This window comes from Paramormyrops kingsleyae, chromosome 4 (genome assembly GCF_048594095.1).
Source record: "Paramormyrops kingsleyae isolate MSU_618 chromosome 4, PKINGS_0.4, whole genome shotgun sequence".
Taxonomy (NCBI): Eukaryota; Metazoa; Chordata; class Actinopteri; order Osteoglossiformes; family Mormyridae; genus Paramormyrops; species Paramormyrops kingsleyae.
In genome coordinates this window covers 46758722-46771372 of record NC_132800.1, presented here as the reverse complement: position 1 = coordinate 46771372, position 12651 = coordinate 46758722, and the positions used below count along the sequence as shown (strand labels likewise).

General features: G+C 42.9%; 1 protein-coding gene across 7 annotated transcripts; it reads left to right on the top strand.

The window, feature by feature from the left end:
- The first annotated feature begins 5433 nt into the window (after positions 1–5433).
- On the top strand, positions 5434–11851 carry LOC140588888 (junctional adhesion molecule-like). Of its 7 annotated transcripts, XM_072711498.1 has the most exons (7): positions 5434–5634; positions 6247–6534; positions 6805–6843; positions 7199–7240; positions 7788–8989; positions 9351–9755; positions 10512–11851. In XM_072711498.1, the coding sequence occupies exons 1-5, from the start codon at positions 5526–5528 to the stop codon at positions 7862–7864; spliced, it is 555 nt and encodes a 184-aa protein (XP_072567599.1). In that variant the 5' UTR covers positions 5434–5525; the 3' UTR covers positions 7865–8989; positions 9351–9755; positions 10512–11851. The 7 variants fall into 7 exon arrangements, with proteins under 7 accessions (XP_072567599.1, XP_072567602.1, XP_072567601.1 ...); XM_072711501.1 differs by lacking the exon at positions 9351–9755 and having other exon boundaries at positions 11264–11851; XM_072711500.1 differs by lacking the exon at positions 9351–9755 and having other exon boundaries at positions 10628–11851.
- The last annotated feature ends 800 nt before the right edge of the window (positions 11852–12651 follow it).

The window sequence follows — 12651 nt, the reverse complement described above, 5'->3', positions numbered from 1 at the left end:
GTCAGATATAGGGTTTAAGTTTACTGCAGTTTAAAACGAATGAAACCTAAAATAAAATAACCGAAAATAAAACAAAAGTAAATAACTACTAATAATAGAAATAAAAATAATAAGCCCGTATAATCCCGTTTAAATGCCTTCGGACTGCCGTGAGTGCAATTAATCCTCAACTTTGCAACCTGTTCACAGTAGCGGTTATTCAACTGCACGTTCGGTCATAAAAAGTTTAAATTGTGTGCTCACAAAAAGTTTGAACCTTGTGCCCGCGTTCTTCCACCATTAATGTAGGAATTAATAGCTCAAATAAATTTTAATATTCTCCACCAATATGTTTGAATTAATTAAAGTTTAATTAATTATTATTTAATGCCGATTATTAATCAATTGTTATGCCGAATGGTCGGCTGCTCCAAACTCGATTGCGGTATCCCCGTGAGTCTGTTAATGTGAGACTTAAATGGGATTCACTAATTACCAGTATCACTTAGTAACCTGGGTTAGAAGGCTCATCCACCGAGCTGCGTCACCAGGTAATGTAAACAATGGGTAGCGAAGCCCCCCTCACAGCCGATGAGAGAGAGTCTCGCGATGTTTCAGGCGAGTTTGAGGTTCAGAGCGTGTAGCAAGATCGCACAAAGGCAGGAACTTATTATGAGACACTCAATGACGGAGGCTAAAGTTGTGTAAAAGACATGCATTTATTCCTAGCTAACACTACAACTAACATAAGACAGACATTACACCTAACACAACAACAAACACGAAATAACGGAATAAAACAAACAATGTAATTATGAAAATGCAATGACCGGATTTAAATGAGTAACCTTAAATGGGAAATACTGTTCTGCAAAGCAAGCACAGTTTGTGGAAACACGACCCTAAAGTCTTATAGCAGGTTAACAGAACAGCTTAAGTTGTTAGAATGAAAGGAAGTTGGTTTACTTGGTTGAAGAGTGGGGGGGGGGGGTCTTGGCAGTTGATGGCAGAGCTGCTGAGCCGATGGCACTCAGGAAGGCGCGGCGTTTGAAGCAGTTGAGTGGAGCCCCTTTGGATTCTCTCTCCTGGTGAAGCTTTGTCTTGGGTGCTGTTCTCTGTTCAGCTGGGCCTTCACCGGAGGGTTTCTGGTGGGCTTCTCGTCTCCCGGGATGATGGTCTTTTCTGTACGGCTGCTGGGTGTTCTCTGCTCTGCTTTGTTCTGAGGTCCAGGTTTTTATGGTCTAAGGTTCATGAATAGGGATGACCAGGAATTCGAATCCTGGCCCAATGGCTGGCCATCCATTTGGCGGGCTTTCGGAAGGGGGTCTGTATCAGTCCTTTTGGGATTTATGGCCCGACTGATTTCCCCTTTACTGATGATTTTCATTAAGCTGTTATAACTTTTGATTAGGGATGCAAATTATCGAGTAATTCATTAATCAATAGTTGTTTCATCTTATCGATCGATGATCGATTAATTGCTAAGCGGCAATTTTTCTATTTACTTCAAAATACTTCCACATATTGTGCATTTGGCGTCGTTGTCGTCATTGACCAATTTGAAGTGGCTCCATACTGCACTCCGTTTTGCCCTCTTCATCCTCTGTGTACCGTGTCTCTTTTATCTGTTGTTTTATCTGTTGTTTGCTTGTGTTCCCGCGTGTGCGTCAAGTACGTCTGGCGTCAAGTGCGCCCCACGAGGACTGGCAAGGAATTATGGGTTCAAAATACAATTAATTGCAATTAATTAATTTTAATCGAGTAATTTCTTATCGACAATTAATTGATAATCGATTTATTGCTTACATCCCTACTTTTGATACATCCACTTTTATGGTAATCACTGACCAGATTTAGAATCAGGAGTGATTTTCCATCAGTTTGACACCAAATATGCCATACCAGCTTCATCTGCATTAATTGATTAAACAATTAATTATTTTATCTATGTGACTCATTCACATCAGTATGGGATACAGGTGTTTTGGGTTGCACCTCAACAGACGTTACACTTTGTGCAGATATTACATCAAATATTCATATTACAAACAGCACATCTTATCCATAGATAGGCGTGGCCGTTAGTTTGTGGTAATAACAATATAAGTTGCACATCTGGAAACAACATATTTTGTTTGGTGTGGCTTATGCCAATTCATCTTCTCCAGAATGGATAAAATACACCTTAATTCAGTTCTTTTAACATAGCATGGTAGAAACAAAGAAACTTGGTAACCGTCCACCAAGATCAGATAAGGACCACAAAGGAATGTTGGAAGAGAAGGGGGGGTTTTAACAAAGAAGACTCTAGTTAGGACACATTGGTTACATTCACTTTCCAGATTCTTCTGGTATACCATGAGAACATATATACAATGGTAGCTATACCAATCTATTTATTTAAATTTATATGTGTTCAAGTGCAAAGGGGTGAAATAGGTGATACTCCGTGAACATGGTTATAAGGGTGGCACACAAAACACTGAGATTGTCTAAGGACACATACAAACATAACCTATCTGTATATTGAGACTAGTAGTTGTGAGTAAATCAATATACAGGGTATACAAAAGCCAAACTTAAATGAAATTTCCTTTAGGGTGTTTGTCTGTTGGGTGAGTGAAATGTAAGGCAGAATGTATGGGGAGGGGGTTGTGTGCCAAGTCGAGGGACCCCTGTCCGTGAAGTCCACTCTGCTTGTCTGTAGGTCCCTAAATCTTTGGGCAATAAAAGTTGGAGTGCTAGCCTCCCTTGATATCTGTGTGTGTGTGTTTATGTGTGTAACCCCCCTTTGGTGCCTCTCGTACCAGGCTCGGCCTCGTCTCAGGCCACCTGGAATTTAGGCCCTGTGATATGTGCATGTGTGATCCTACAGCTCGTTCACTTTGAGTATACGTATCAGTTCTTGCCATAAAACAACATGAAACGTTGGCAAATGAGTGAATTTATCTTGCCTGATGGCAGAACTCATGTTGTCACTGGCGGATTTAGGTGTGGACAACATGGGCAGCTGGCCAGGGTGGTACCTCCCCCCCCATAATTCATGACCACGACACCTGCCCGCCCGCTCACACACACAAAAGAAGCAATTGTGAGATTTAGGTGATCAGTTTTCAATCAATCATTTGCATGTCATGCCAATGATATTTCACTGTGTTGGTGAGTAAATTTTATCGGAGTGGGCGCCCTAAATCCAGTTTGTTAGTAGAGCTTGTCAGCAGTTAGCAAAATCAGATGAGCAGAGACCAGGCTTGAACCAGCAACCTTATTATTGCAGGCACGGAGGCTTAACCTCCTGAGTCACATATGCAAATCATTCAATGTTCCCCTTTCAACATTAATTTATAAGTATTTTGCTAACCTTTGTAAACTATTAGCATAAAATGTTGTTTCAGCGTTTTTCCAACAACTGACATTACTTCAACCACATTTTAGTCACATGCCAGCTGGGTTATTTCAGTGCGGCACTTTTTTTTTGTTTGTGTCCGTTTTCATTTCAGTTTTCGCTTACAATAACAACACTGGTCCCAACAAGCCCAAGACGTGCAAACACACACACTGGCACCGTCATCAGCATAGAATAAGCTCAGAATTTAGCCTAAACATTTTCTCAAACAAATTCTTAGGTAGCAGGTATACACTCACCTAAAGGATTATTAGGAACACCTGCTCAATTTCTCATTAATGAAATTATCTAATCAACCAATCACATGGCAGTTGCTTCAATGCATTTAGGGGTGTGGTCCTGGTAAAGACAATCTCCTGAACTCCAAACTGAATGTCAGAATGGGAAAGAAAGGTGATTTAAGCAATTTTGAGCGTGGCATGGTTGTTGGTGCCAGACGGGCCGGTCTGAGTATTTCACAATCTGCTCAGTTACTGGGATTTTCACGCACAACCATTTCTAGGGTTTGCAAAGAATGGTGTGCAAAGGGAAAAACATCCAGTATGCGGCAGTCCTGTGGGCGAAAATGCCTTGTTGATGCTAGAGGTCAGAGGAGAATGGACCGACTGATTCAAGCTGATAGAAGAGCAACTTTGACTGAAATAACCACTCGTTACAACCGAGGTATGCAGCAAAGCATTTGTGAAGCCACAACACGCACAACCTTGAGGCGGATGGGCTACAACAGCAGCAGACCCCACCGTGTACCACTCATCTCCACTACAAATAGAAAAAAGAGGCTACAATTTGCACGAGCTCACCAAAATTGGACAGTTGAAGACTGGAAAAATGTTGCCTGGTCTGATGAGTCTCGATTTCTGTTGAGACATTCAAATGGTAGAGTCAGAATTTGGCGTAAACAGAATGAGAACATGGATCCATTATGCCTTGTTACCACTGTGCAGGCTGGTGGTCATGGTGTAATGGTGTGGGGGATGTTTTCTTGGCACACTTTAGGCCATACTAATACGGTGTTTGACCCCCTTTCACCTTCAGAACTGCCTTAATTTTTAGTACAGTGAACTCATTGTCATGTTCAAGAAACCAATTTGAAATGATTCGAGCTTTGTGACATGGTGCATTATCCTGCTGGAAGTAGCCATCAGAGGATGGGTACATGGTGGTCATAAAGGGATGGACATGGTCAGAAACAATGCTCAGGTAGGCCGTGGCATTTAAACGATGCCCAATTGGCATCCGGCCCGTCTGGCACCAACAATCATGCCACGCTCAAAATTGCTTAAATCACTTTTCTTTCCTATTCTGACATTCAGTTTGGAGTTCAGGAGATTGTCTTGACCAGGACCACACCCCTAAATGCATTGAAGCAACTGCCATGTGATTGGTTGATTAGATAATTGCATTAATGAGAAATTGAACAGGTGTTCCTAATAATCCTTTAGGTGAGTGTAGGTTTGCATGAACAAAACACCGCCATCATTCTTTGTGTGGTGTACATCCGCAAGGTCGCCACGGTCATTGCAGACATGATGGCATCCAGTTGTTGTTATATTTCATCATTTTGTACAGTTTAGTTTGAGCATTGAAGAATATGAGAGCTATTATTCCATGTGATTGGCTATAGGTCTGAATTTTCCTGCCAATAAATGGAGGGTATCCTCATCCCGACCAATAAAATTCTGGAAAGACATACTGCATAAACCGATCTGACTGAAGTTTCATGTCCAGAGGAATTTACAGATATTCCCTGCGGTGTAACAAATTACTTTATTGTTATTGACACAAATGGTCAATAACTGAGTCAGCTTTACTGACTCAGTTTCTTGTGAAGACTTTAGTGTGACTAAGATTCATTTAGACTTTTAGTAAGTGAGTAATAGAGAAACGGCACGGAAACCCCCCACTCTGCTCTTCTGATTATCGGGGTTTTACATCCAGATTAAAGATGGGCTCCTTCTGTGGGGGAAATTGAATATTTCTGTAAGTTTGCTTATCAAACTGCATGCGGGGCACATCGACACCAGAAACTCTGTCTCAGGCTCTAATATCAAGCTTTGGGCTGAAAGGTGGAAACTGAAAATCACATCTGTGTCAGAGGACAGTGGGGAGAGGCAAGAATGCAAAGCAGAATCCTTCATGCATGGGAATCCTGACCTCATTCATCTCGATTTTCTCTAACTGCAAGATGATGTTCAGGCTTCTGCTGCTCCTCTGCTTTGGTCACTGTCTTCCAGGCGCAGATTCACAGGGTGAGTAAACACCCCACACTGATCCTGTGTGTAATTAGCTGTATATGTCAGTGCTTCCCTGCTTTGTCAATTATACAGTGATGTGAGTGTCTGATGGGGGTGTCTACTGTAACATTATCCCGTCAGAGGGGGGGGGTCGGGTCTCTCACTGTCTGTGTCTCCATTGTGCTATAAAGACCGTAACTTAGTCTACATGTTTACTTACTGGCAGATTGGTGGCCTAACGGTTAAAGAAGCGTACTTGTAATTGAAAGATTACTGGTTGGAATCTCCAACCAGCCAGGCACCACTGAGGTACTGATAGATAAAGTTACCGCCCCCAAGCACTGCTCCCTGGGTGCTGAATTAGCTGCCCCCTGCTATGTCACAATGTCACATATGGGTCAAATGCAGAGGGCACATTTCATTGTTGTGTGCTGTGGTGTGTCAACAATGATCACTAATCACCAAATTCTACTCTACCTGCTGTGTTATGTTATATAAGCTGTGGTACATGATTATTGCAAAGTCTTGTGGTACAGTGAATGGACCAATCAGAGTTTAGAGCTGGAAATGTGTAAAGCAATTAATATAATCACCTTTTTTCATTACTTTGTCCTGTCTGTTAATCAGGTATTACTGCTCATATCGGAGATACTGTCATGATGCCCTGTGTTGGACCAGCAGATACAGACACAAAGGAGGTTGATGTTCTGTGGCTGCTTGGAGGCAAACCTGCCTGCTGGTTTAAAAATGGCAGTTGGTGTGAAACTGGTCATTATGTGAACCGAACTCAGCTTAGATCTATCCAACAGAACAACTTCTCTTTGGTCATTAATCCTGTGAAAGAAGAGGATGATGGGGTGTATATCTGTCGAATCAACCATAAAGACAGACAAATCATTCGGCTTAACATTAAAGGTAAGTGACCCTTCTGCCGGTTCTCCTTCCCCCTTAAACCCCCCGAGACCCGTCTGTGTGGGGCAGAGCCTCCTACAGCTCAGTCTGCCCCCCGACCTGCATGAACAGAACCGTGACCCAGAAGCTGAGAGCAGTAGGGACTCTCTGCAGGCCGCCTTTATCCCCCGGCCCCCAGCTCCCTGCTGCTACCCTGCATCTCACACTCACTGCTGCAGCTTTGAGTAACAGGCTCACGCTGACTCTGCTGCTTCTGTTCCTCCCTGTCGGCAGGAGATGGGAAGCGAGAGGATGCAGAGACGCCCCCTGGAGGTCTGTGCAGGTTTATTTAATGTAAACAAGGCTGTTACCCCCCACCCCCCGAAACCCTTGGTCCCTCACCCACCCAGCCTAGCTTTACCTCCGTGTTTTATCTGTGTCCATGACAACATACTCAGTGTCACTGTGACATGTAGTTTGAGTGTGGAGTGTCAGTGCTAACAGCTTAGCACAAATGCTGATTAAGTGATATGAATATGATGGGATGTTACAGGCTCCCTAATGTATGTGTGAGTGCAGCATACAAACACATCGCTAGTGTTCAGAGATCATGGCTGTATGACAGAAATAAAGAGTCAGAATTCACACAGGATCTTCTGATTAGTTTCTCTTTTCCCTCCCGGATCAGATCCTGTTTGCAGGCCATACAGAGAGAGAGAAGATCATCCAGGTGAGTTTATACCCTGTGTGATAAACATGCTTCTGCCCCAGTGTGATTCCTATGATTCTTACATCAGTCTGCAGAATGAGAGCATCCCAAATACCCCCCTTCAATGGGATGGGGTGGGTGGGGTGCAGTGCTGTGTAGAGTGAGCAGGTCCTCACAGCAGCAGAGGGTGAAGCTGTCAGAGGGTCACGGTGCCAATATAGCGCCCCCCACTGCCCGTAGCTCACAGCAGATACACACTCCTCACAGCCTGGCCTTCCTGTGCTATTTGCATTTAACACTTTATGAGTAATACTGTGTCAGACTGGCTGTTCAAGGCCCAGCGGGCAGGGTGCTTAAGGGTGTGGATCTGAGCCCCAGGGGACCTGCTGTTGTACCAATGAGGGGGGTCTGTAACAGCCGCAGAAAGCGGTCAGACGGAAAGCAGCTCTGAGTTGGGCTGTCGGCTCAGTGATGCTGCTCTACTGGCTGCTTCAGAGAAATTTTACACTGACTGATCGAGTGTGTGAAAATGTATCTGGACGCTTACTGATCTCTCTACTTTCTGCAGGGGCGTCTTCAGGAGGAAACTCAGTGGTGATTGGGCTGATCGTGGGGATTGTGGTGACTGTGGGGGCCACAGTTTAGATCGAAAGACTGCAGAAACAACAAAGAGATGAAGATCTGCCTGATCCGGGACCATCTGAACATCCCCTGATTAATGCTGCCTCTGGCCCTGTTGGGGACAGCAGTGCTGAGAAGATGGAGGAACCAGAGAAAACAGGCTGAATAATAACTATGTTTGTTCTTCATAACTCCTTGTGCCACATATATAAATATACATGAAATGTGATATAATGCTTGAATCTACTTTGCCACTTTGGTATGAGTATAATGCTAAATTTAACTGGGCTGGGACTATTGGTAACACACACGAATAAGAAGGTAAGTTAGTAAGTAAGCCATAACCCTTATGGTAACCCGTTACCCAAAACCTCCTGGTTAAAACTCCCAGTTTAACCTAATAGACACACCTGCATTGTAACAGACCGGCAATGTAAACACATACCATAGCGCCTTCAGAAGTGTGGCAGTCTGAGGCCCAGAAGGAAGGTGTTTGCAAGCAAATTTTTATAAATTGGTTATTGCTCCAGCCCTAAAACTAATATAATGTTTATTTTTAATGTAGATTTTATATTTTCTAGGCACTGCATGGGTTTGAATCCCACCTCCGCTGTGGGGTTTAAATCCCAGCTCTGCTCTATGTGTGTGAGATTTTCATGTGACCTTGGCACTAAGATGCTAAGTCATCTGCCTGGTAATGAACAAACAGACAAGGTCACTAAGGATGTACAAAAGTGTTTGTTCCAACCTCAAATTGTTGATGAAGGTTTTTATGTATTGTTGAATATGTATTATTTATATATTACCACTTAAACAGGAAACTTTAACGGCTTTCCTTATGCAACTTTTTAGGTAACCTATTTATTGCTTGTTAAAACTTTTATATAATCACTGGACTTTAATATCTTACTGCTACATATAAATGTCAAAAAGCCTGAAAAATTGTAAATTAAATTCTGGATGAAAAGTGAACTTAAGTAGATTTTTACAATAAAGCTGTGTAATTATGCTGTTTAATAGTTGTATGTGTTTTATTTGTCTCCATGACTCGGGCCTGTGGACCAGCATGAGAATCTGGGCCCAGCAGAACCATCAGACGGGTCAGAGGACGGGACTGTCACTGATACCGCTACGTGTCACACTGAGCAGGTATCAGCCTTTACCTTACTTCCTGTGACTTCCCACAATGCATCTCACCGTGGTCGTGTTGTGATGTTTTATAATCAGTCTTAAAGTGAAAGACCACCATAAAACAGATTTACAGCATGAATGGGGGAGGGATCTTTACTGTTACTCATATGCATCCTCAGAGGGAATCTCAGGTCCTTGACAGTCAAATGTGAGGGTTAGACCAGAGTGAGCATAAATAAAGCTGCCAGTTTGTGAGCTTGAAATTACAGACATGCAAATCTTTTCTTAGGACGCAAGTCTGATGCACAGCTACAAAGATTGTTTCATTACTTTTGGGAGGATCACATACAAACACTAAATTTTGTATGTGATCTTACAGGACTTACAGGATGTACGGGGCATTCATAACACATGAAAAGATCTCATCACATGAGGCGCAGAATTGTGATATTGAATGAAGTTGTCTATTTGTGAAAACAGTCACATGACATCTATATACTACTTCTCTCGTTTTGATTGAGGGAACAGAGAAGTGAGCCCCTGTTGTGCACCACCTGGAAAGGACAAACCCATAGAGCTTCATCAACATTAGGTCACATCCACCCTGTACAATGAGTCAATGTGGGAAAAGCAGCTGGTCCAGATGGAGCCACCGGAAAGGCCCTTAAGGCCTGAGCAGATCAGCTAGCAGAGGAATTTACCACCATCTTTAACCTCTCACTACAACAGTCTGCAGTCCCCACTGGCCTTAAGTCAGCCACGATCATCCCAGTACCAATATAAGGTACTGTCAACTGTCTCAAGGACAAACACCCAGTTACTGTAACTCCCATCATCACCAAATGTTTTGAGAGACTTACCCTCTCTCACATTTAGTCTGCCATCCCTGCTGACCTTGATCAATGCCAGTTTGCATACTGAGCAAACAGACTGACAGATCATGCAGTTATCACAGCTCTCCACACAGTCCTTACATACCTGGAACAGGAACACACCTGTGTAAGAATGCTGATTGTGGACTTCAGCTTGGCCTTTAATACAGTCATCCTGGAAACCTTGCCAAACTTAACTCGGTCTTTTTAATAAGCAATACTGGAGCCAAAAGATGGACACACATAAATCCAGGGGAGAACCCTGGTCTCTGGTGACATGAAACACCAGTACCAACCCTGGCACCACCTTGCAGAGCTGCCTTTGCCTCTGACGCAGCATGACACATGGGGCACTTCAGCAACTACGGCCAAATAGGGCCTTGAATTTGAGGCTAAAGAGGAACTAGACAGACTAGAAAAGGATAAACTTCACTACAGAATGTACATGCAGCAGTACATGTTGCAGTACTTGAAAGAGCTAAATCAGTAATTGAAATTAGCAGTTATCGAGTACAAATGTTTAATTTTGCTGCACAAACCAGCACATACAGAAGTCATTTTATTATATTCTGATCACATGGGTGCCAACTTCATACAGGTATGTAAACTTGGCTGGGATGAGAACAGTTTGAGTTCATAACGAGTGCTCTCTAATTTCTCCACCTTAGATCAAAATGAGAAGTAAAAGTTGAGACACTCTAAGGACTATTCTGGAGCTGGATGAGATCCCTTTTGAAACTGAAAGCAAGACTAACATGTGATTTTGTGTGTCCTTTTGCCGGAGAAAACAATAGAGAGTCTCCTGACCAAATACTGCACGGTTTGGTTCACCAGCTGCAAGAGAACAGGAAGGACCTGCAATGGGTGGTAGGGGTGGCAGAGCGTGCAGTGGCACTACTGTACCCTCCCCCAGAGACATTTATGGGGAAGGTGCTTTAAGAGAGATACTGAGGACAGACGTTTCACATCAACAGACATTTTCTGCATCAGAGGTTCAAAATAAACCCTGATAATATTATCCAAATGGTGAGGAAACAGGATGGTGAGATACTGTAAACCCTGCTTATAGGCCAGAAAAAACTGCCTGTCTGAAAAAATGAAAAACGTTGTTAATGTTAATGTTATAACATTATACCCAGAAAATCTGAAAAATCAGTCAATTGTATTTAGTAATGAGGGTCAGAGACAAACAAAAGAATATTATTGGCGTACAACATTAGCTTATGGATAGAGCTTTATGTGCAACTCCCTTAAAAATCCCATCCTGCCAAACTGCTGCCCCCAATGGCTTTAATATTAAAACAATACAGGACTATGTGGTGCCGAGGCCCACGGCCTAAACTAACAAGAAGAAATGCACCAATAGAGAGACTGCAAGCTGCTGATCGTGTCCCCATGCTCTCCGTTTCCATGTATGAAGTCCGCAAGTCTTTCCTGCAAGTTAACCCTCACAAGGCTGCTGGCCCAGATGCACTACTGAGAGCCTCCTAACCAGATGCATCACCGCCTGGTACAGCAACTGCACTGCTCTCAACTGTAAAGCACTGCAGAGGGTGGTGCAGTGCACCAAACAGGTCATTGGAGGGTAGCTACTGCCCCCTGCAGGCGTCCTACACCAGATGGTGCCCAGCCACCCAGCCACGCTCTGCTCACCCTGCTACTGTCAGACAGACGGTACCACAGCATAAGAACCAGACCAGCAGGCTCTGGAACAGTTTCTTCCACCAGGTCACCAGGATGCTGAATGTCTCTGGTGCACTAAACTGTACTGTGTTATACCTACTGTCTTGTCTGTCTGCTCTGTGGTGTATTGTACTGCATTGAATTGTATTGTGTATTATAGTGTTTCCTTTGTGCATATGTAGAGTGTATACTGTTGTACAGTTGTTTTATGTACAGTTTGCAAATATTTAATGTACTTCACTGCTGATAGGAACTGACAACCCAAGACTTTCACTCACTAGTTCACTCGTTCTAGTGATGTGACAATAAAAGTGATTTGATTTAATTTTATTTCATGTGATTCCGAGAGGAACTGAACCTCCATCTGGGTGTCCTATGATAGGTAACTCCAGTATGACTGGGGTACAGTCTGATATTAAAATATTCCCAATTGAACATGTAACCACACACTGGAAAAGGGTCTTAGAGACAAGGAAAAAAAAGGTTTTGCAGGGCAGAGAAAATAAAGTATAGTCTTTACACTTTGGACTTAAATTCTCTAACTCCAACTAACCTCAAATTGTCACTCATACTCTTTACTGTCAGTGTCGCTTTCATTGTCCTACGGCTCACCAAGCAGTTTTGGTCCATCACTAAATTAAATTATAATATTATGAATCACCAGTTGTTGAATTTTAGCCTCCAGTCCTCCAAAGAAATCAGACTCTTCTCCATTTGGTGACTCCAATACTGAAAAATGTGTTTCCTGTAGAAATACCACATTGTATTGCTTTGGTTTCAAAATACACATTGTACACTCTAGGTAATATATATCAAGCTTATTACACCAAAACCACATGCAGACACAAAGCCATGTCCTCATAAACAGTCCCAAACAATAATACTGGACTCCCCCTCTAGACCTCCCTCCCCGTACATAATCACACTGCAATAACCTGAACTCTGTGCCCCAACATTCACTACAGCAAAACTGTAGGTCTGTGAACCATCAACTGTCCAGTAGGGTTGAAGCGATTAGTCGACATAGTCTCTAACGTTGATGCTGAAAATGCATCAACATCAATATTTTACAATGCATAATTTTTTTTCATTATATTAGTGAAATGACCTTTATGATTTTAAAAC